At 37.0% G+C, this 23,140-nt stretch overlaps 1 protein-coding gene and 1 long non-coding RNA gene across 2 annotated transcripts; both read right to left on the bottom strand.

Moving 5' to 3' along the window:
- Nucleotides 1-1,808: 1,808 nt before the first annotated feature.
- On the bottom strand, nt 1,809-3,949 carry LOC126729092 (uncharacterized). Its single transcript, XR_007656496.1, has 3 exons — nt 3,901-3,949; nt 2,243-2,348; nt 1,809-2,147 (listed from the first exon to the last, which is right to left on the bottom strand). It is a non-coding gene; the product is annotated as an uncharacterized LOC126729092 (long non-coding RNA).
- Nucleotides 3,950-16,965: 13,016 nt separating this feature from the next.
- On the bottom strand, nt 16,966-18,567 carry LOC126728275 (uncharacterized). Its single transcript, XM_050434129.1, has 3 exons — nt 18,003-18,567; nt 17,431-17,639; nt 16,966-17,337 (listed from the first exon to the last, which is right to left on the bottom strand). The coding sequence occupies exons 1-3, from the start codon at nt 18,565-18,567 to the stop codon at nt 16,966-16,968; spliced, it is 1,146 nt and encodes a 381-aa protein (XP_050290086.1).
- Nucleotides 18,568-23,140: the final 4,573 nt, after the last annotated feature.

The raw sequence follows: 23,140 nt of genomic DNA, 5'->3' as shown, positions 1-23,140 counted from the left end.
ATTTTATTTGCACATAAGGAACATACCATGGTGCTCTTTTGGATGAACAGATTGTTTCTACAATGGATGGACAGGTCCAAAACCGCCATGCAAGAGCTACACTCAATGGAGTCTAGTTTCTTCCACCTCGGGAGGGTTCATTTGGGCACAAGATAAGTCTTGCTATTAATTGGGCCTAAAGATCTAAGCTCTATTGATCTCTTAATTAATAAGGATTTTATTTTAAGCAATTTGATACATTCATTTCCTCTTTGGATTTGGAATTTAAGTTCTTTTTTTGTAAGAAAAGTTTTGGAAATCTACTTAAAAACCCATGGTTTCCTTTTTGTAAGACGGTTTTTAAGTGAATAATAGAATTCCTTTTGGTTTATGGTATAGCTAGTTCAAACTCCATCCAACTTTAGGCGCCGACTCCTAGCAGACTTTTCCTTTGCTTATTATTGATACCAAGCAACCTTAGGTGTCTTCTTCTAGGTATTTTCCTTTATTTTCCTGTAAAATTGTTTTCGTATGTCCTGCACCAGGGTTGTTCTCAGCAGATAGCATAAGCTGCAATGAACATTTCATTATTTCTTATGTTTCTCTGGCATCCTCCAATCATATGGCAATTATTTAAAAAACCTCGGCTGATCCTACTTATACCAGAAGTAGAAGACAATTTAAATTTGATGAAGCTCGGTTCCCACACTTGGATATTGAAGATGTCATTAAGAAGATAGAGCTTGAGTACAGTAAGAGGTTTCTAATAAAATCTAAATCTTGAAGGAGCTAGCGTTGGAGAATTTGCTCTCAATGATCAAAAAAGGTAAGATCAATGAGGATAGAAATTAATTGTTTACTGGAGCAATAGGATTACATTGAGACAAAAATTCCAAGTCAATAGATTCAAAGAGCGTGATCGAAATACAAAGTTATGATAAATGCTAGAGTTACAAATTATTTTATAACAATTTTTTTTTTAATAAATATTTATGTGTTGAGTGATTATTGGTAAGTAAAAAAGTGATGTTAGTGGTAGAACCAGGTGAGAACTATTAAGAATTGGCCACATCAACCATTTGTATAAATATTGTATAATAGTTTGTATTTATAGCATTACTCAAAAGTTATTTCATGCAAGGGCTTCTCAAAGGCAAGGGACTAATCATATTCAGTCTATTTAGGTCAATGTGGGTGTATGAAAAGATTCGGAAAGTGTTAGAGTTATATTTTTCATGTGTTGGTATATCTTTTGATAAAACACATTTTACTTGTAATTCAATAATTCTAAGTGATATAGAATATCACAAAGTATGTTTAACAAACAAGAAAAGTGATATTATTGAAGACATCACTACAAAAAAAAAGGTTCTATGGCCATGTTTTTAAAACGCGGTTATATGTCAAAAAAACGTGACTATAACCTATAACCACGTTTTTTTAGGCCGCGCTTTCTAATGTGGCCTAAAACCTGTGACTATAGGACTGACGGCCCTGTGGCCACACTTTTCAACCGTGGCCCAAGACCAAGTCCTATAGCCCCGTTTAAAACGCGGCCTAAGGTTGTGGTCTTGGGCCGCGTTTAAAATGTGGCTATAGGATCGGACCAATGGCCACGTTTAAAAACGCGGCTATAGCCCTTTTTTTTTTTCTTTTTTCTTTTTTTCCTAGGCCAGATGGCTTAAGAAGAACCTCCACACCTGTGTTTAATCTTGTAGAGTAAAGGTACTATAGAACTCAAAAAATATGCATTGAAGGTAGAAAAATTAAAAACTAACCTTGTAGTCAAAATTGAAAACTAAGAAACAATTAACCTCACAGCAATGGAAAAGCAATAGAAATTCACTGGTAAATTCCACTAATCCAATCTCCTACAACTTGTTCCCAATAAAATGAAAAATAAATTGCAAAACCAAAGATCAACCAGGGCTTTCATCATGAATTTACACATAACCTTTCTATAACTTTTCCTTTATTTATTTATTTTGATAAATACAATTTTTCATCTATCATCAATTGAACTCCATACAATTATATTGCCTTTCAATATGTCCAAGGCATTTGGAGCATTTAAAGCGTACTATTCATTTCAAAGCAAACCTGATAAAAGGCCAAGCATTGAAGCACAAACTTTTCCATTGAGTCTAAGCAGCATCATAGTCCTTGACCTATGACCATCAAAATAAACATTAGTACATTAAAGCACAACAGCAAGAACCATTCGACCACTTAATAAAATAAAATAAGGGCTCCTTCATACCACCTCTCTATATTCGCCAATAGCATGGTAACAGGAAGCTTGTAAATACAAGCACTCAATGTCATCATTCTCAATGCCCAAGCCAGCTGATAAATCCTTGATTGCCTTCCTGCAATATTAAATAGAGGCATTTTACCACCAAAAAGAAAAAAGAAAAGGAATACAAAAGTGCAAGAAACAACGGTTGAAACAAAATTAGTGTCGAAGGTGTAAAAAAAAAAAAAAAAGAGCAGTGAAGTACAAGTTAATGTTGACCTATCACTTCTACTATAAGTATAAAGAGAATATTGGCAACCTTTCCATCTTTAAATTCCAAATGCTGCCAAAAACGTTGTATCCTTCCCCCATTGCTTATGGACTTGGGAGATAAATACGATAGTTACAAAGGACACTATCAACCATAAGGACATAGTAGTATCACCTCAAGTAAGTCATAATTTCTAATGAGTTATACATTGGCATTTTTCCTTTCCTGGGACTTATTCTTTTTTCTATTTATTCTAGGTCACAAGTTGTCTCCCTCACTGCATTGTTCCTCAAGAAAAGCTACCTTACTATATTTCTCTTCACCTTCTTCAATAATCATATTTTATTGAAGACATTAATTGATGGAAAATAAAAGGCTGAAATAAATTGTTTGGTCCCTAAAGTTTATCTACTGGGCATTTTTGCTCCTTCAAGTTTCAAGTGAGTGCTATTGGTCCCTCCAACTTCCATTAGTTTTCTTGCCTAAGTCTAATAGAGCAATGACAAGGCATTTTTTAATGATGTGGAAATTCTTTTATTATTAAAAAATTAAACATCGGAAATTACACATAAAAACTTGTTTCTATCCAAATCAAACTTGTTTCTATTTGGGTTAATCTCCAAAATTGGAGGGGGAAAATCCCAAATTTTAGATTAATCATGCAACAATGGAAGCAATTCATAATCATACCCCAAAGTTCTTTTGAAATGGTTTAAGATCACTGACTTTTGGTTGCTTGATCCTGTTCACCTGTTGATTATATTGCATCAGAAACTTCAAAGTTCAATGAGGTGGCAATGCAAGCAATTACGAAGATTGTGGCAACTAATTTATTTTGAATGGTTCCATCTACAAATCATGACAATAAGGTCTGGGAAATGTGTGACTCGGAAGAGGAGGAACCGGCCATGGAACTTGCTTGGCCTCTTATATAGATTGTGTATGAATTGCTTCCATTGTTGTGTGATCAGTCTACAATCTACAAATTGTTTTTTTTCCCCCCTCAATCTAAGGGTTATGTGGTCAAGGCTCAGACCAGTTTTGATTTGGTGAAAACCCATTTTAAAATGGGTTTTATTTGGATAGAAACGAGTTTTGATGTGTTACAAGTTATAAGTCCATGACAGAACAAGCTGATGCTCTGCCACCAAAGCACTTGTTTTGCCTCATTTGGTTAGTCTCTTATGCTCTTTATGTTGCTTTCACTTACCACAAATTAAAGTATCACCTCTATTAAGTCAAACAACTAAACTCATGTCAGCTAAGTGGAGGTTTCTGTTGTGTTCAATCCAAACTATCAAAAAATATATGGTCCTCTCAAAACTAAGTCGCCGTTTGCTTTGTCTCAGCCTTTCTTACTACACTATCAATAAATCAAGGGACCAAAAAAAATGGTAGGCAGAGGAAAACAGACCTAAACAGAGAAACTTGAGCAAGATGTGCAGGCCACGACATCTCAACAGCAAACAACTAAACTCAAAACTTTCATGTGAGTTCATGTGAGTCCATGGCTTGTTTGCTGTTCTGGATTTACCTCGCCCTTTAGAACTTCTACTCTTACTTCTCCCCTTATTCTCTGTGACAAGAGCATGTGCAATATCCTTGCCCATATCCTTTCTTCTAGTTTCTTCATTAAGCAAACTATCTTTAACCATGGCAAGTTGTAACACACCATTAGGAGAAGAATTACTAAGTGACACTACCAAAGTCTCCCAATTGTCAGGTAAGGAACTCAAAAGCAATAAAGCTTGCAACTCATCATCTATTACTAGCTTCATTGTAACCATCTGATTAACCAAGTCTTGGAACTCACTAAGGTACTCAGCAATGGACTTACCCTCTTTAAGCTTCAAATTCACAAGCTTTCTAGCAATAAAAGCTTTATTTTGAGCTGTCTTTCTTTCATAAAGACTCCTTAATTTTTCCCAAAGAGCCTTTGCATTTGTATCCTGAGACACGTGGTGAAAAATACTGACATCGATGCATTGTCTAATACACTCGATAGTTTTTCTATTTAATTTCTCCCAGTCTCTATCTGACATATCATTAGGCTTAACACTATCACCCTCAATAGGGTCATGCAAATCCTTGCAATAAAGGACACCCTCCATCATCGGCTTCCATATCGAATAATTCGATGCCGAGAGTTTAACCATAGTATTCATAGTCATATTCTCCATTTAATCCAACACAAGACAATCAAACCCAAGCAACCAAAAGCTTTGATACCACTTATTGGGGAAAAATCCTAATAATTAGGTGAACATAAGTTGCTTCACTTTCCTTTACATGTGCTCCAGGTTTGCATTCATGGGATTCAAGCAGAGAGTAGTGCCAAGCATGTCTTTACTGACCACCGGACCTTTGGACTTGAATGTGCTCGAGAGGTGGACATGATGGACTTGGAAATTCCTTTAGTTATGGAGAATGATGGAAATGTTGAGAAGGCTGAGGCACATACGAAGGATCTTGATGATGTGAGTAAATTAACTAGGATTTATTTATTAGCTATTGAGTGATTCATATAGGCTTCACACAATAGTTGCTCATCAAACCATGAACTTGACGGTCTCTCAAACCTGTATGTGACTTTGAAACTGTGAACCTAAAACTTGAAACTATGATTGGACTTAGTGTGATATACCAAGTTTTTCCTATGTTGCACTTGAGAGAGATCAATTCATCACGTGGTTCAAGAAGGTTTTTTTATCAAGTAGTTCAGGAGGAGTTTTTTTTTTTTTGAGGATGTGATTGAATTCAGTAAATGATACCAAGTTGTCTACGTGAAAGGGGATCAAGTCAACATGTAGTTCAAAGGGGATTTTTTTTTTTTTTTTTTTTTTAAGGATGCGACTGAACTCAGTAAATGATACCAAGCTGCCTACGTACTCGAAAAGGGATCAAGTCAACACGTAGTTCAAAAGGAGATTTTTTTTGAGGATGTGACTGAACTCAGTAAATGATACCAAACTGCCTACATACCCAAAGGGGGATCAAGTCAACACGTAGTTCAGAAAGGGATTTTTTTTTTTTTTTTTTTTTTTTTTTTTTTTTTGTGCTCTAACTTTTGCCTAGGCTTCCTTTTAAAGGTTTTCAACCTAGCGAGCTTTTAATACCCTAACTTTTGCCTAGGTCGCCTTTAAAAAGGTTTTCAACCTAGGTTTTTTTTTTTTTTTTTTTTTAAATAAACACTTTCAAGAGTAATGGGAAAACATCATGTACCCTTTGAGTGTTGAGGTAGGCAGTTTTAGGCTCTTGCCAAGGAGCATTTCAAATTTCAAGCATAGTAACGTTTCAAGGATTTACCGTTGATGGGGCCAGTTCTCAAAACATCTTCAATTGTATCAGTGTTGATTTCCTTCAATTCATCAATTGTAGCTTGTATGCCTTCTTCAAATATGGGTGGAGCATCCTTAACATGATTTTCGACTTCTTGGTTTGTGGTCACCATTGTACGCCTTTTTACAGTGAAGGCTTCTCTAGTATTCACTTCCCAAATGGTTCTACGTTTCATACGAGATGGAATGGAGCTTCAAATCTCATTTGAATCTTGATCAACAATAAGTGTGTCGTTAGCACCTCTAGGGAGGAAATTTGTCCTCTCATTCTGCTCTCGTTTTGCCTTTAAATCTTTTGAGAGTCGAGAAGGGATTGAATGACTGAGCCTTGTGAGAACTGAACCTTGAGTGCCAACTTGAGAAGGAGTTGAGTGACTAAGTCTTGTGAAAATAGAGCCTTGAGTGCCAACAACAAAGTTATCTTCTTGTGTCCCCAACCTATCAAAGACCGAGATATGTGAAGTGGGTCGCCCAATGCGGCCAAAAACAGATGATTTCTTTCATAGGTTCAAAGATTGTTCTTCTTCCTCATAATTTGCCAAAATTACTGAAAAACTAGCTTTTCAGATGGGAATATGAACAGGAGTTGGTGGGGTGTATCCAATTCCAGCCTTAGAACTTGTTACATTGAAACCTTTAGCCTTCGGCACCTTATGTTCTTCTTTTCTAGAGGCTTCAGGGATGAGCTTACCCAAACTACTCGGCTTCTCGTGGTCATAACCAGCTTTAGCCATGAGTCTATATGCATTAGGGTCAAAACCCTCTTTGGTTCATTTGGTGGGTAAAGTCCCATGTTCAACAATCGGTCCTTGGGATGGTCTTGTGAACCCTTTCAATGGTTGACTTGTGATTCTTGTTTTTGTGATTTTAGCAACTGGGAGAGTTAATCCCTGCAGATCTTCCAATTTTGACTCTCCATCTCCTAAAAAGGGTGATTGGCCCCCTTTTCTTTTGGTGACTGGGACATAGTGTAACACATGAGCTGCCTTAGTTGCTTTAAAAGCTCGATGCTTCTTCTCTTTTGTGGAAGTCTTTGTTTGTTTGGTTTCCTTCTCCTTAATTGGCTTGGTTTTCTTCTCCTCAATTGGAGAGTCAATCTTTGATGTTCTGGAAGGGAGGTTTGCTTCTTTGCTAGATGGTGAAACAATGACTTGTGCTTCCTCTAGCATATGATCTTCCAAGTAAAATTTTGCATCAGCAAAATGTGATTCTGCTATAGTAAAGGGCTTGTGATTAGCTACTATCTTCTTAACTTGCCCATCTTGGAAATATTTAAAACATTGGTGATATGTAAATGGCACAACACCGTACTCATGCAACCATGGTCTTCCAATTAGTACTTTGTAAGTGGTCTTGGTATCAATGACATGAAAGAGCGCATTTGATTGCATTTCACCAATGAGCATATGAAGTCTAATCTTTCCAATAGCTCTTTGTACACCTTGATTAAAGCCTTGAATCATCAATTTACTGGGAAGTAGTTCATCCAAGGAGATTCCAAGTTCTTTCAATATTTTGAGTGGAAGGATATTGACTGCAGATCCACCATGAATAAGGATACGATTGACTTCTTGTTCCCGAATGTAGCCAGTCACAAATAAGGGACGATTATGAATCTTGGATACCAACAAACGATCATCATCAATGAAAATGATTGAAGACCAATATGCTCTATACACAATAGCTCGCTCTATTTCTTCCTCACTATCTGAAGAGTCTTCTTCACCACTTACTTGATAACATGTAAGAGATGAAAGGATATAATCCTCGAGAACTGGCACTGGGGAGAAAGCTATTTTCACCTCAATAGGCTCAAATGAGCCAAATTGAATGGTGAAATAAGTAGAAGTGGTTGTTGAGGCTACCATGGCTAGATTGGCAGTTGCAACTTCATCATCAAACGTGATCTTTCCTTGATGGGCTAGCTCCATGATTTTATCTTTCAACACAAAGCATTGTTCTATGGGGTGGCCTATGAGGCGATGATACTTGCAATACTTGGGATCATTTGTTTGTTTAGCCTCTTCAGGACATTTCATCTCCGATAGCTCAATCAACTTCAACTCAAGTAGATGATCCAACATGTTGGAGATATCGGAATCAGGGAATGGATATTTCTTTTCTTGCATTTCTTGTAAGGTTGGTCTTCTTCTTCTTTCTTGTGTGAGAGCATATGTCTGTTCTTTTATCTTGGGTTTAACTGGAACTTTGAGAGGAGCAGTAGTTACAATCAAAGACTGCTTGTTTTCCGGTTTAGAAGGGAATTTGCCCCCTTTGCGAGTATCTTGTCTTTCTCTCCCATTGTAGGGTTCTTGAACAGGCGAGCCTTGGTGACCATTGGAAGCAATACTAAGCTCCATGTCATGAGCACATGTTGCTAATTCTTCAAATGTTTTAGGCTTTATTCCTTGAAGAATGTAGCTTATAGCCCAATTCATTCCTTGAATGCACATCTCAATTGTAGACGCTTCAGATAATTGATCCTTACAGTTGAGACTTAGATTTCCCCACCGTTGAATGTAATCAATGACAGGCTCTTCTTTTCACTGCTTTGAATTGGTGAGTTCTATCATGCTAACAGTATGCCGAGTACTATAAAAACGGTTAGGAATTCTCGCTCCATTTGATTCCAGCTATCGATGGAGCCAGGCGCTAGATCGGTATACCAATCAAACGCATTTCCCTTTAAAGAGCAAACAAATTGCTTTACCATGAGATCCCCATAAGTTCCAGCATTGTTACAAGTTTTCACAAAGTGAGCTACATGTTGCCTTGGATTGCCTTTACCCTCAAATTGTTGGAACTTCAGTGGCTGATAGTTTTAAGGCATCCTCAAGAGATCTATCCTTTGAGTGTATGGTTTAGCATAGGCAATGGATGCTTGACTTCCACCCCCAACTTGGTCTTTGATAGCCTCTTTGATTAACTCCTTAAGTAGGTCAGGAGAAATAGACCCCTCTGTAGAGAAATTGAGATCCTTTGTTGAATTTTCAGGTCTATCATTATAGGTTTGTTTCGGCCTAGAGCTTTCATCTTCACGATTCAGTCCAGATGTATTCCCCATCTTATCCATTAAGAGAGTTATTTGTGCGTCTCTCATTGCTTCCCTTTCTTTCATAGACTTCATTAATTCTTCTAAAGTCTGGGCTATAGTCAAGACTTGTTCCTCCAAAGATGTTGTGTTAGTCATTATGACTAGCATGGCAGATGAACTAACAGAGTGAGGGGATTCCCTAAGCTTGGAAGTAGGAATATTTTCTGAAAAAGAGAATTCAAAGCCATCAAGTGATTCATCCTCTTCTTCAACAATTGGAACTTCTTGTGTTGGCTCTGGTGACAAAGCTGGTTGAGACAACATTTCTTTGACGAGGCCAGCTACATCTTTGCTTACCCCCTGAGTAGATGAGGCTGTTTGTGACTTCTCGGTTTCAGAAGTGTTGAAAACAGATGAGGATTGGGGTATGGGTGTTGTTTGAGCATAGACTTCTGCAAGGGCTTTTATCCTTCCCCTTGTCATGGGGAATATCAAAGTTTGAATCAAGTGTAGGATCAACTTCACTTGTTCCAAAAAGAGAGTTGTCGATTTGAGTCTTCTTTGAAGCCATATGGCTTCAAAGGATGTGACAAGTTGATGAAGAAGAGATGAGAGGTAGAGATTGTCCCACCAGGCATGCCAAAAATTTGTAATCACAAATTTTTTCCAATTGTAGAAAATTAAACGATTGAAAAGAAATATGGTTTGCAAATAATAATTTGTATTGATGAATAACGAGTACAATCTCTATTTCAATTCTTTTACAAAAGAATACCCTCTGATTCTATCTTCATTGAACTTGACTCGAACAAGGAATCTTCTTGACTTTAGTTGAAAGATGGATTGAACGGTCTCCACAACATATCTCTAGCTTCAAGCTTATTAGAGATTTATTGTTCTTCAAGTCTTTGAATATGAAGGCTTTTAGGTTGAAGTTCTTTGGGGCTTTAGAGGCTTGATCTGTTGAGTTTCAAGGATTTGAGGTTTGTTGAAGTTTATGGAGGCTTTTTCAGCTTAATTCCAATAGAACTTCAAAGAACTTATTTGAATGTTCTTCGTGTGTTCTTGAGACAGAATTTCTCCAGAGTTTTGACGTCTTGAAAACTTGGTGTTGAAAATGAGAGGGGATGTCCTCTATTTATAGTGATTTCAGAGGATAAGCTCCACTATGAATTGATATGCTTGAAAGTATGTAGCAGACTTTTGATTGGTCCAAATTCTTCTTATAGATAATTATCTCTATTTATCTATTTTGATAAAGATCATATTTTGATAAAGATAATAATCAACAAAGATAAATAATTATCTCTATTTAATTTATTTAATAAAGATAATTATCTACCAATTTTGAATAGAAAATTTATCTTTATTTTATTTATTTATTTATTTTAATAAAGATAATTTACCATAATTTTTGAATAGGAAATTTATCTTTATCTTGTGGGCCAAATGACACATGGCAAATTTTGATATACCAATGTGATGCCAATTTGGATGACACATGTCATTATCTAATTTAATTAATTTAATGACATTAATTTAGAATTTGCCACTAAACTTTGATGTGGCATTTTATAATTGGCTTAAAATTTTGCCTCGTACAGTAGGTGATGCCAATTTCCTGGACTTTAAAGAGGGAAAAATTCACCTCCAACTTTTTGCCTTTTCGTGCTCTCCTCCAATTGCTTGCATTTCAATCCTGTAATCAAGTAGGTTGTAGAGTAGGGGTGGAGTTGTTTTTTCGTTGGTGTGGGTGTGGTTTTATATTCCTACTATGATAGATGATATTGGTGTGGCGGTGAATTTTTAATTGGAAGATAATAGGGGAAAAAACACGTGAGACCAAAAATTGATGCCAAGCAAATGTGAGTGGCTTTTTGAGTTGTGAAAATGAGTTACGAGAACAAAGTTTTGAAAATGAAAATTGAGAACAAAACGTTGAGGAACCAAACAAAGCCCAACTTGTTAAGAAAGATGGTCATCAGTGATGATTAAACACACTCCAACATTTTTTTTTTTTTTTTGGTGAAACAATTTAGAATTGGAACACAATTTTAAGGGCTTTCTCGAGGGTGTGAGAAAGAGCAAGGAACCTATGCTGATTTTTTTCTCCCTTAAATTATTTTCTCTTGAGTGAATCATTTATTAAGCTACAATTTTGGGGCCTTTTTAAATGGAGGCTTTCGACTATGGCAAGTGACTTAACCCTACTTACGATTATAGGTGAAAGTTCAATTAGTGTATAAAGCACTATGAATGTTTAGACTCCCAATGAACAAATTACCAATTCAAGTTTAATATCAAACAATTAATGTGTGAAATATGAACATAAGCTTAATACAGAATTGATAAACAATCTTAACCAAATAAAAACACATCCACAGCAGAAATTAAATGGCAAAGATTAAAGGAAGAGAGATGCAAACACAAGGACAACAAGGCCATACCTATTTTTTCTTTAGCTTACCGGATTCCACTACTTGACCATAGCATCAACTAATATGAAATTGGTCCCTTCTTAACTGCTTCCCAAACACCAAATGGCCTTCTCACAGATATGGGTATGGTGAGAAAAGGTTATGGTAATGTACCTCTCAAGGATGTAACAATGGAGAGGAAGAGAGTAGAGGAATTTGAAGAGTTTCTATGTGAAGATTGTGGATGAATCAATCTTGTTTTTCTCTAGAGTTTCTCTCTCAAAATTCTCTCTGGAAGCTCTTTATATTTCGTGGGTATAAGGGTCTATATATAGTGGGGTGAGAAAGGAATGCAAAGAGTCAATTTTTCCTAAACAGGGTGGTCTGGCGACTTGGCCTCGCGACTGGACTGAGTCACGAGTTCAAGTCGCGAGCTAATGACCTGGCCAGCCTTGGACTTTTGTCCTGTAGTGCAACAGCTAGCATGACTCTTCTTTAGCTTACCGGATTCCGCTACTTGACCATAGCATCAACCAATATGAAATTGGTCCCTTCTTAACTACTTCCCAAACACCAAATGGCCTTCTCACAGATATGGGTATGGTGAGAGAAGGTTATGGTAATGTACCTCTCAAGGATGTAACATAGGAGAGGAAGAGAGTAGAGGAATTTGACAAGTCTCTATGTGATGATTATGGATGAATCAATCTTGTTTTTCTCTAGATTTTCTCTCTCAAAATTCTCTCTGGAAGCTCTTTATATTTCGTGGGTATAAGGGTCTATATATAGTGGGGTGAGAAAGGAATGCAAAGAGTTAGTTTTTCCTAAACAGGGTGGTTTGGCGACTTGGCCTCGCGACTGGACTGAGTTGCGAGTTTAAGTCGTGAGCTAACATCCTAGCCAACCTGGGACTTTTGTCCTGTAGTGCAACAGCTGGCATGACTCTTCAGCTCCCTTGCATGCTTCGCACGTGTGCCAGCTTTGGCGGCTTGCCAATCGCGAGTCAACCGTGAGTCCCAGCTGCAAATCTCTGCATCCTTGCACAATCTTGAGCATTTCTTCACACTCTCTCACTCACTACCCTTACATGATTCCCACCTAAATACAAGGTTACTAATTGCTAAAATACAAGCAAATTTGACACGAAATAAAGCCAACAAGGTGGTTGATAAAATTCAACCTTACAATCTCCCCCTTTCGCTATTTCGTGACAAAACCCTAAAACAAACTCTAGACTTAACATGCAAGTTGGGAACAGTTGAACAAAACTCACTCACACCTAACTCTAGAATCTGATAAGCTCTTGAATCATATGAAAAAGAATCTCCTGAAACCCAATAACACAATATGATCATTGTATGTAGAAAAACTTGCAATGCATATGAGGCAGGCATAATGCGATCAAGCATAATGGAATAAAGTAATAAACCATGGCTTGACCAAACAAGCAATCACTATAAAATAGTGACCACAATGCTCATTCACACTTGGAATGAACATCCAGACATACAAGCTAACAAGCTCAATGCAAATTACTTGCATGTCCAACACTCAACAAATGCATAATACCTAAAATATATGCATCTAGGAACAAGATCCTACTAGGGTACAAGAGTGAGAGTACTTAAAGAAAAAGCATAACATTTAGCTAGAAGTACTAGGCAACAAAGCAAAAAAGGCTGCATAAGCATGGTACAAACCATAAAAGCCTACAAATGCACATGAAAACAAACCCTAAAAGCTTACAAAAGCAACATGGGTACAAATTGTACCATAACCAACTTCCATAAAATACTAAAATAACAACTTTAAATATTACCAAACCAAAGTATCATAAGTGTTTTAACAGTAAAACAAATCCATAAGTTTTAAACCAAAACATTAACCAAAGTGTTTTAACATAGCAAACCCATAAACCATAATACCATAAGAAACATAAAGTAAAATTGAAAACCACTGTTTATGACATGCTCCCCCTCAAAATGACACTCCCCCTCAAGAGCTGCCCCTCAAAAATTCTCCCATTTTTTGACCAAAATGGCCAAAGGGTCACTGCTAGGTGTTGATGCTGTCAAACTTGGCTGAAAAAATGTTGAGCTAATCCTGAATTGCTGCCATCCTATCAGTATGCTCATTTTGGACCTCTCTGAGTCCATCAATCCTTTTTAGGATGATTTGGAATGCATCAGGAGGTACCTCTGATGAGGTTGAAGCTCTACTCCTCTTGCCTCGGCTTCTGGATGTTGAAGTTTGTCCTGCAGTCACTGTCTCAGTCTCCGTTTGGTCACCTTCACCTTAATCACCTTCCTCTTCATCACCTGGAAGACGGACTTGTATCTTAATGATGGTTAACTTGTTGATGGCTGAAGGTGTAGGCATGGGGCTGATATCTTAAGGGATTTCAACACCTTTTGCTCTGAAAAGCCTCATAAGAAGGCTAGGAAAGATTAGCTTGGGCCTAGAGGTGGTTTTAATCTCATCCATAATAGCATCAAAGATGTGAGAGCCGATGTCAATGAAGGTTTTCTCCTTGAGTTCCATGAGGAAGATAGCTCTGGCATTGTTGATTGTAGTCAGCTTCCCCACTGGGTACAAGTTGAACATCATGATGGTGGTTAGGCACCTCATGTCAGCTGGAAATGTTGTAGTGTTGAGGCATCTCCCCTCTCTTTGTCCACCAATGCGAGTTTGGACAGTTTCTATAGATAGCATCCTGTCCTTGTAGTTGGTGAAGTCAGAGTCCTTTAAGCCTTCAAGCCCTAGCACCTCATCTATGTCATGGGCATCTATAGTGAATTCCTTTCTTCTAACCCAACAGCTCAACTCATCCTCCCTTATCACAACATTTGCATAGAATTCTCTTATTAAGGGCTCATAAACAGCAGGTAGGTCACTCAACAATTTATCCCATCCTCGGCCTTCAAAACAACCTGGAATAAAGGTGTTCTTCAAATCCCCTAAGTCAACAAACCTTTCTTGAATGATGGTTCCCCTCAAGAAAGAATCTCTATATCTCTCAAAGTGTTGAACTGACCTAAATAGTTTATGGTCCATTTTCACCCTTTTGTCAGCTTTCTTAGCAGGAGTCTTCTTCTTTGTAGGAGATGGGGCCATCGGTAAACAAGCAGAAAAGGCCACAATAACAGAGCATAATAGATGAACACAACCATTAGTAACAGGTTAGTGTCAAAAATATTGCACCAAAACACTCAGTCTAGACACAATTCAGACTCAGAAGTTGAAAGAGAAAGCTCAAATCAGAAAGGTATAGAACAACCTATCAACACATCAACTCAAACAAAAACACTCTAGGGCACAATCCCAAGCACAAACTTCAACAACCAATACTCAACTATATTGGAGTAGTGTATACCACATTTATCCAAAAAAAAGCATGTCTATAAGACATATCTTAATGATTATGATATAATCAAACCAAGGATAAAAAAAAGCATGTCTATAAGACATATCTTAATGATTATGATATAATCAAACCAACACAGAGCAGAAAGTATCTTCAAGGCAGAAGTAGCATACATGATATCAAGAAACTATATCAACTAAAAGTCAAAACATTATAACCCAACAATCAGAAATCAACCATATTGAACAAAAAATAGTCACTAACGGAGTATATCACACAAAAAAAAAAAAAAATTATATGACAATGGGACCAATAAACATGGGTATGAGATTTACCAACCAGGATAGATCAGTATACAAACTCTAATAGAGAAATTAAACATGAAGGCAACTGTATTTAGCATCCTAGAAGCAAGATCAACCAAGCCCAAACACCCAAACTCATCAAACATAAACCCAGCCCATAACCGAAACCACAGATATCACAAAACTCAATAACGACTCACAAATCTAAGAAAACAAAGCTCAAAACATGAAATATGAAGTGAGAGAGAGAAAACCCATACCTTTTTCTTGAAGATTTGAGGATGAAATGATGCAAAAATAAAGGTTTGTTCGAGAGTGACACGGTGAGTTTGAGAGTGTTTCAGGTAAGGAAGAAGATTAACAGTCAGAAATGTTCGAGGGAAAACTAAAAAGGTTTAAAAACTGACCATTTTTGCGCAAAACACGCGATTTTCACGACTGAATCAAGTCGTGTATAAGTCACCAGGTCCAGCCGCCAGAACACTTGAAAGGAAAACTTTTGAAAAATTTTCTAAATGTTTTTTGCGACTGGAAGTTCCACTCACGAAAGAGTTGCAAATTGAGCCGCGTAAATCTCTATGTACCCCTCACGACTGGACCTTCCACCTGTGAACAAGTCGCCAACCTGAGCCACGAAAAGCATAGAAAACCAAATTTTTGAAAAATATTCTAAGTCTTTTTCGTGACTAAAGCATTTACCCGCCAATGAGTCGCTAGTGAGTCGCGAAAAATCTCTGTATGGGCTCGCGATTGGGGCATGTTACTGCTTCTACCCGCGACTGAGTCGCCAAAACAGGGCAACACATTTTTTGAATTCTTGACAATTTTTGTAAAAACAAAATACTTTCCAAAAACAACTAAAACATTCAAAAATCTTTTTGTGTTTGATCAACAAAGATTGAGCATGTGAAAACATATTTAAACAAGTACAATCACACGAATGAATATGACATTCATTGAACATAGACATGTGTGTTGTGTGTGGATATCAAAAATGAGATAGTCCTTAGTCTAATGTGAAGCTTCAATGATCAATTCAATCAAGACATACACAACTAGCACTAGATAATGTGACCCATCTCAATTATAGAAATATGCATTTATGACCTCCCACATAGACTTGAGTACAATATCTTTGAAGCTTTTCATTTGGCTCCATGTTTGACATATCATTTAATCCTTTTTGTGAGATTGATGCCTGAAATTTTGGATATTTCACTTTGATGAGTTAGCCTTTGGCTTTTTGGGCATCATATAATTTTAATTTTTGGTCGCTTTCCCTTTTTCCTAGTCAAATTCTAGTATGTGCGACAGGCTTTTGCAGCTCAATATCTCTTTTCATTTGGAGATTTACATTTAGTGAGCTCTTTTAGCAAAAAAAATAAAATAAAGAGTGGGAAGATATATAGACACAAGTCTATGCATATCTCAAGATCAACAAAACCATTCACTAATCATTCATGACAAGGTTGAAGATCTATTTACAATAGTCACATAGATTTCAAGATTTCTCCCACAATGATATAAGTGCATAAGGAACAAGCTATGCTCGTAGATGCAAAAAGCCATTTGTACAAAGGTACAAGGTGAAACATATTTTGAGACAAAACTCAACAATGTCGATCAATCTTTTTGGATTTTCTACTTTTTATGTGGTTTTTTGATTTTTGACACACAAGAAGGAAAAGATTGATCAAAAGCAACAATGTAAAAACATTTTAAATGAATGAAAGCAAAAACAAACAAACAATTTTCAATTCACATAATCAATAAACAAACCAACAGTCACACAACATAGGAAGTATTAATACATGGACATGTTGTAATGCTTATGCATGAGTACCCTTCATCACCCACACGTCACGTGCGTTTGTGGTGATATCCTTATAGGGTTGGGTACGAGAGTTAGGACTTTCAAACCTTCTAGTGAAGCTTTCCAAGCAGTTGGTGAATGCACCAATCATCTTCATCACGTCCATTATTCCGGGATCACCATTTCGATCTCTTGATGGTTCAACAGCCTAAGTCCTCTTGTCATTTCTTGGCCTTCTTGATCTTTGATCACTTGCATTCCTCAATGCTCTCAGCTTATGACAATTGGGTCGGGTGTGCCCATGAAGTCCACAGTGATGACACACATGGTTTGCTCTAGGACCTCTTTGCGATCGTGGAAGAGATTTTGCACTGGCTTTAGACCTGACCACGAATTGATTACGGGGCTTGTTCAACACCCGTTGGTCAGTCACATTCTTCTTCTTCTCAACATTTGCCTTTACAACAGTAGAGGCAATTACAACCGACTCTTTGGCCTTCACAAACTTCACTTCTTTGGAGATGTTCACAGCTGAACTACTTTCTCCAGTGTATCCTAATCCGGTTTTGTCGTAGAAGGTCTTTCGAGAGGAAAGGACATCATCAAACTTCTTTGTGGAGACTCACTCTACTTTGGCATTTGCTTGAACCACCTCAAGCTCAAGGAATCTCACATTGGTGTAAGCTTCGGTTAGCTCACCATTTAGCATCTCTATCTCACACTTGGCCTCTTTATATCTCACTAGAAGACTTCTATAGTCCTCTTCAACTTTCTTCATCTTTTTCACAGCTGCCTTGGCCACCCTTGCATATTCTCCTGACTTCTCAAGTAGTGAATTGTAGTTCTCTTGAAGACCAGTTGTATCTTCATCTTCTTCAGCATCTGATTCTTCTACAATTCCCATGGATTCCTCATCACTATGCTCCCCAAGTTCTTCCACAAGCAAATTCAAGTCCTCCGATGTCTCAACATGAGCAACAGTCATGAATGCTGAGAAATTCCCTTCTTCATCACAACTTTCCTCGGAATCAGAGATGGAAGAATTTGAGTCACTGAGAGTGGTGGCATACGCCTTGCCCTTCGATCTCAGGTAATTAGGACATTCCTTTTTGAAATGGCCATGTCCATTACACTCAAAACAAGTGACTCCTTGAGTAGATTGAGACTCTTTCCCATCTCTCTTTTTGAAATCCTTCTTCTTTTTTCCGGAACTCATGAATTTCCCTTTATCACCAAATTTCTCACTATTCTTGAACTTTAGAAATTTGCGGAAATTCTTTGCAAGGTAGGCAACATCCTTTTCGACTACATCCTCATCCGATGAGCCATGAGCTTCTACCCTTTCATTTATCGTCTTAAGAGCCAATGATTTGCTCTTTCTTTGATTCGGTAATGAAAGCTCATACGTTTGGAGAGAACCAATCAGCTCTTGGACTTTGATTTCATCAAGGTCCTTGCTCGCCTCAATTGCAGTCACCTTTGCATGGAAGCTCTCTGGCAATGAACAAAGAATTTTTCGTACAACTTTCGAGTCCTCCATTTTCTCTCCCAAATTAAACTTGCTGATGACCACTTCATTTAGATTACTATAGAAAAAGTCAAAAGACTCATCCTCGTTCATCCTAAGCTCTTCAAACCGGGTAGTCAACATCTGTAGCTTTGTGTCCTTAACTTTCTTTGTACCCTCATAAGTGGTCTCCAAAATTTGCCATGCTTCCTTGGCAACGGTGATATGTGAAATCCGATGGAACTCATTTGGGGACACACCACAAAAAATTGCGTTAAGTGCTTTGCTATTAGCATTTGACATCATGAGGGCTGCCTTATCCCACGTGGATTTGGCTGCCTCTGGCTTTGTCCAACCTATTTCAACAGCATCCCAAATAGCCTCATCTATAGAACACAAAAATGCTCTCATCCTTACCTTTCAAAAGGCATAGTTGCTACCATCAAAATATGGTGGAGCATTTAAAGATTGAGATCGATCTATCTCAATTTGGGGTCAAGGATCACACTAAGGTAATGAAACCAGTATAAGTGAACCCGCTCTGATATCAATTGAAAATTCAATTAGTGTATAAAACACTATGAACATTTAGACCCCCAATGAACAAATTACCAATTCAAGCTTAATATCAAACAATTAATGTGCAGAATATGAATATAAGCTTAATACAGAATTGATAAACAATCTTAACCAAATAAAAACACATCCACAGCAGAAATTAAATGGTAAAGATTAAGGGAAGAGAGATGCAAACACAAGGACAACACAACGATGTGTTATCGAAGAGGAAACCGAAGCCCTCGGCGTAAAACCTCTCCGCCACCCTCCAAGCAGTAAATAATCCACTAAAGAATGTAGTTGGGATACATGAACAGCAGAAGACCCTCCAAACTTAATCTACCCAATGTACCTAAGCTCTTCAAGCTCCTACTTTAACGGGGTTACGCCGAACCTATTTCTTCTTTAACTTACCAGATTCCGCTACTTGACCATAGCATCAACCAATATAAAATTGGTCCATTCTTAACTGCTTCCCAAACACCAAATGGCCTTCTCACAGATATGGGTATGGTAAGAAAAGGTTATGGTAATGTACCTCTCAAGGATGTAACAACGGAGAGGAAAAGAGTAGAGGAATTTGAAGAGTCCTTATGTGAAGATTGTGGATGAATCAATCTTGTTTTTCTCTAGGATTTCTCTCTCAAAATTCTCTCTAGAAGCTCTCTATATTTCGTGGGTATAAGGGTCTATATATAGTGGGATGAGAAATGAATTCGAAGAGTCAGTTTTTCCCAAACAGGGTGGTCTGGCGACTTGGCCTCGCGACTAGACTGAGTCACAAGTTCAAGTCGTGAGCTATCGGCCTGGCCAGCCTGGGACTTTTGTCCTGTAGTGCAACAACTGGCATGACTCTTCAGCTCCCCTACATGCTTCGCACGTGTGCCAGCTTTGGCGGCTTGCCAGTCGCGAGTCACCTGTGAGTCCCAGCCGCGAGTCAGCTACGAGTCCCAGCCGCGAGTCTCTGCATCCTTGCACAATCTTGAGCATTTCTTCACACTCTCTCACTCACTACCCTTTACATGATTCCCATCTAACAGGGTTACTAATTGCTAAAATACAAGCAAATTTGACACGAAATAAAGCCAATAAAATGGTTGATAAAATTCAACCTTACAATAGGTGGATCCGTCAAGGTGGTGTTAGAATTCTACAATTGTGTCAGTTTCCTCTATGTTCCCACGCATGTCTAAAATACTAATTTTCACATGTTTTTGTGAGCACAAATTCTTGGTTGATTTGCAGACAATGATCTTGGAGACTTGTGAATTTTGAGGGCGAACTCAAACTAATGTTGGTAACCCTCACTTGATTTATTCCATTACAGTCAGCAGTGTGCTTTTTGGTTCTTATCACCATTAATATTAATTTTGTTCCACCAAATTTCATGGCATTCATTTCACTTTGGTGGCAACTATGAAACAAAAAAGTTCACTGGGCACTGCCGGTTCGCCAATCTTGTGAGCAACATTAGATTTTGAAGATCGCAGAAGCCAATAAGCACCAAAATTGAACTTAAATAGACTAAAGGGAAGCATATTTAAGAGAATTTTCATTGGCTTAAAATATTCTAGGAATATATTGCTGAATTTTTAGGGTCTGTTTGGGTACCGCTTATTTTGTTGAAAACTGAAAACTTATTGCTAAAAACACTGTAGCAAAATAATTTTTAAAAAACAAAACAGTGTAGCAGTGAGTGATTACTACATTTTTCATGGGTTTGGTGGTCCATAAACAGTGCCGTGAGACCCCCAAAAAAACGTAAAACACAACTTAATTGCTGGGCAAACGCATGCTTAGTATAATGGAATCACATTAGTAGGGACCAAGTCAGGACATGAAGTTATGGGGGGCAGCTCTGATTGTTGGCTTTGCTGCTTCTTAGCTACTAAGGTTTTTATTTTTTTTTATTATTTTTATTTTTTGAGTTTTTGATGCGTGCGTCTTTTGCTAGGTAAAGGCAATTATTTTGTTTAAAACTTTTTAAAGGGCTAGTTGTTTGTTTTGAGTAAAATTGATTAATTAGGCTTAAATATTATTGCCTTTACTAATAATAATTTTTGTTATTCCGCTAATTTTTTTGGGCATGAATATTTTGTTTTAGATTTTAACTCTATAAATTTTTTTAATGGCCTTTAAATGAGGAAAATGTTAGAATTACAAACTTTTTTACAAATTGCTAATATAGTGAGTGGTTATTGACAAGTAAAAAAGTAATGTAAGTAGTAGGCTCAAATGCGAACCAATAAAAATTTGTACATAACAATTTGTAATAATGTTATAGATAAGTTTATGCCTGTAATATTACTCTAAAAGAATCAATGATATTGATAAAGGGGGAAAATGTAATTTTATTGAACCAAATTGCTAAAATTCGTGTGTGTGTATACACACTATATTTTTTAATAAAAAATTTTGGAGGGGGGGGGGGGGGGGGAGGTGGGGTGGGGCGGTAGTCAATATATGCCTCCGTCCTGCACATTAATTAGTGTTGCTTCCTAACTGGTCACTAGGTCACTATTTGTATTTTATGTGACTGTTGCATATATAGTGGTCTTAGTTTCGTACAAAATTGAGTTTAGTCAATTGTGTATTGGAAGTTCCATTTTTTCCACTTGAATTAATTAATATAAGAATGGTATCAGTGTATACATATATAACACCGTGCAGGTTGAGTATCTACAACTACAAGCTAGCCTAGCAATTTCGAAACCTAGAGATTAAAAATGGTAAAAATGGATAGGTTGAGATTTTGCATGTGCCTTACACTGCTATTTCTTTTGTTTTTGAGGTCCGAAACTCACTCTCTTAATCCAAACGTAGATGGAAGCAATCAATCCAGGTCAATCCCAGCGATGGTCAAAGGTGCTAATAAGGAACTCCTTAACTGTGATATCAAAAATGAAGATCCTACCACAGATCGGCAGATTCCAGGAGGTCCTGATGCAAAACATCATTATGAACATCAAAAGTAAAGTACGTCAATGAGAGCTGGAGGCACTCATCAGTATCTCACTTCTTATGTAATAAAATGGGTAACTTTTACATTTTCTCATGACTTTAAACTGTGATCGAGGTCAGTCATAATGTCTTTTCTAAATTTAAATTTGAGCATTCAACTCTCAAATTTAAGTTTAGGAGGGATATTGAAAATGGTCTTATAAATGAGAATGAAAAAAAATGTAGTTTATCCTTATTAAAAATGAATAAATTTCTATGTTCATGCGTGCATGTACTATGACTAAGAAGTTTGGCTACGTTTTCCTCGTGGAGGAGAGAATTGTTCTATGTATAATGATATATGATGAATATGGCTTTTTAATTTGATGAATGTAGTACCAACGGTTTAGTGATTAATAATTTGTTTTCCTAAATCGTATTAGTGTTGCAATTTTTATGCTTGTTTGGGGATAATTCTACTGAAAGGAGCATACTAAATGTGCATTTTCCCAAGTTACAAAGTAAAGAAAGGGGAAAAAGAGAATATCGTTTTCACGATGTGGTCTAAGTGCAAAGAAGAGATATATATTGATTAGCTCATAAGAAAATGTGTTATATAATATAGCCGCAAAAAATAGCTAAGCGGTGCTTAAGGAAGACTGAGTATTACATAAACAATGGTATAGGATAATATCTAACTTTCTCAATTGTGAATACTCGAGGAGATTTATAAATATATAAGAACTACAAGTTAATGGTTAATGATTGAGAGTAGTAGGGCTCTAGGAATTTTTTTAAGATCGTCATTAAAAAAATTAAATTATATAAAATTTAATAAAAAGAGCTAGAACTTGATTATATTGATATCAGAAAGAAACAAAAAAAAAAAAAAATCAAAATATATGAACTTTTACAATTCTTTTTACTAACACAATTAAAAAGCAAAAATGACTTGATGAGAGATAAAGTAAGAACTGCAAATGTTGAGATGAGAGTAAGAAAGTGAGTAATGATGAGAGAGAGAGAGAGAGAGAGAGAGAGAGAGAGAGCATCAGATAATACATGTTATGATTGCGAGCCAAGCTATTAAGAAGAGCAGAGTTACAACTATTGCAAATTTGAGGAGAGCAAAGTTATGGGTGCTGTTGAGAAGAATTCATGGCCACATTATCTCTTTTGATACCATTTTTTTAAGGAAAAATGAAATTATAAAATATTTTATGTAATGGGTTGAACGGGTTATGAATCCAAAGTAGTAGGGGTTTTTATTTTTTTATTTTTGAATGAGATTTTTATTGAATATACACACACACACACACACACACATTTGTTATTGAATCCAAAGAATTCATTTGTTATTGTTTGAGCCGGTGGCGGC

This window comes from Quercus robur, chromosome 5 (assembly GCF_932294415.1).
Source record: "Quercus robur chromosome 5, dhQueRobu3.1, whole genome shotgun sequence".
NCBI lineage: Eukaryota > Viridiplantae > Streptophyta > Magnoliopsida > Fagales > Fagaceae > Quercus > Quercus robur.
The sequence above is the reverse complement of the archived record's forward strand: the minus strand, read 5'-3'. Positions and strand labels throughout refer to the sequence as shown.

Excerpts from the sequence above, each read along its gene's own strand:
- LOC126728275 (XM_050434129.1), bottom strand. The coding sequence starts at position 18,567 with ATGTCAAATGCTAATAGCAAAGCACTTAACGCAATTTTTTGTGGTGTG. Across the intron at positions 17,640-18,002 it reads ATTTCTAAAGTTCAAGAATA|ATGCTGAAGAAGATGAAGAT; the intron begins GTGAGAAATTTG and ends TAGAAGAATCAG. Across the intron at positions 17,338-17,430 it reads TAACCGAAGCTTACACCAAT|ACCTTCTACGACAAAACCGG; the intron begins GTGAGATTCCTT and ends TCCTCTCGAAAG.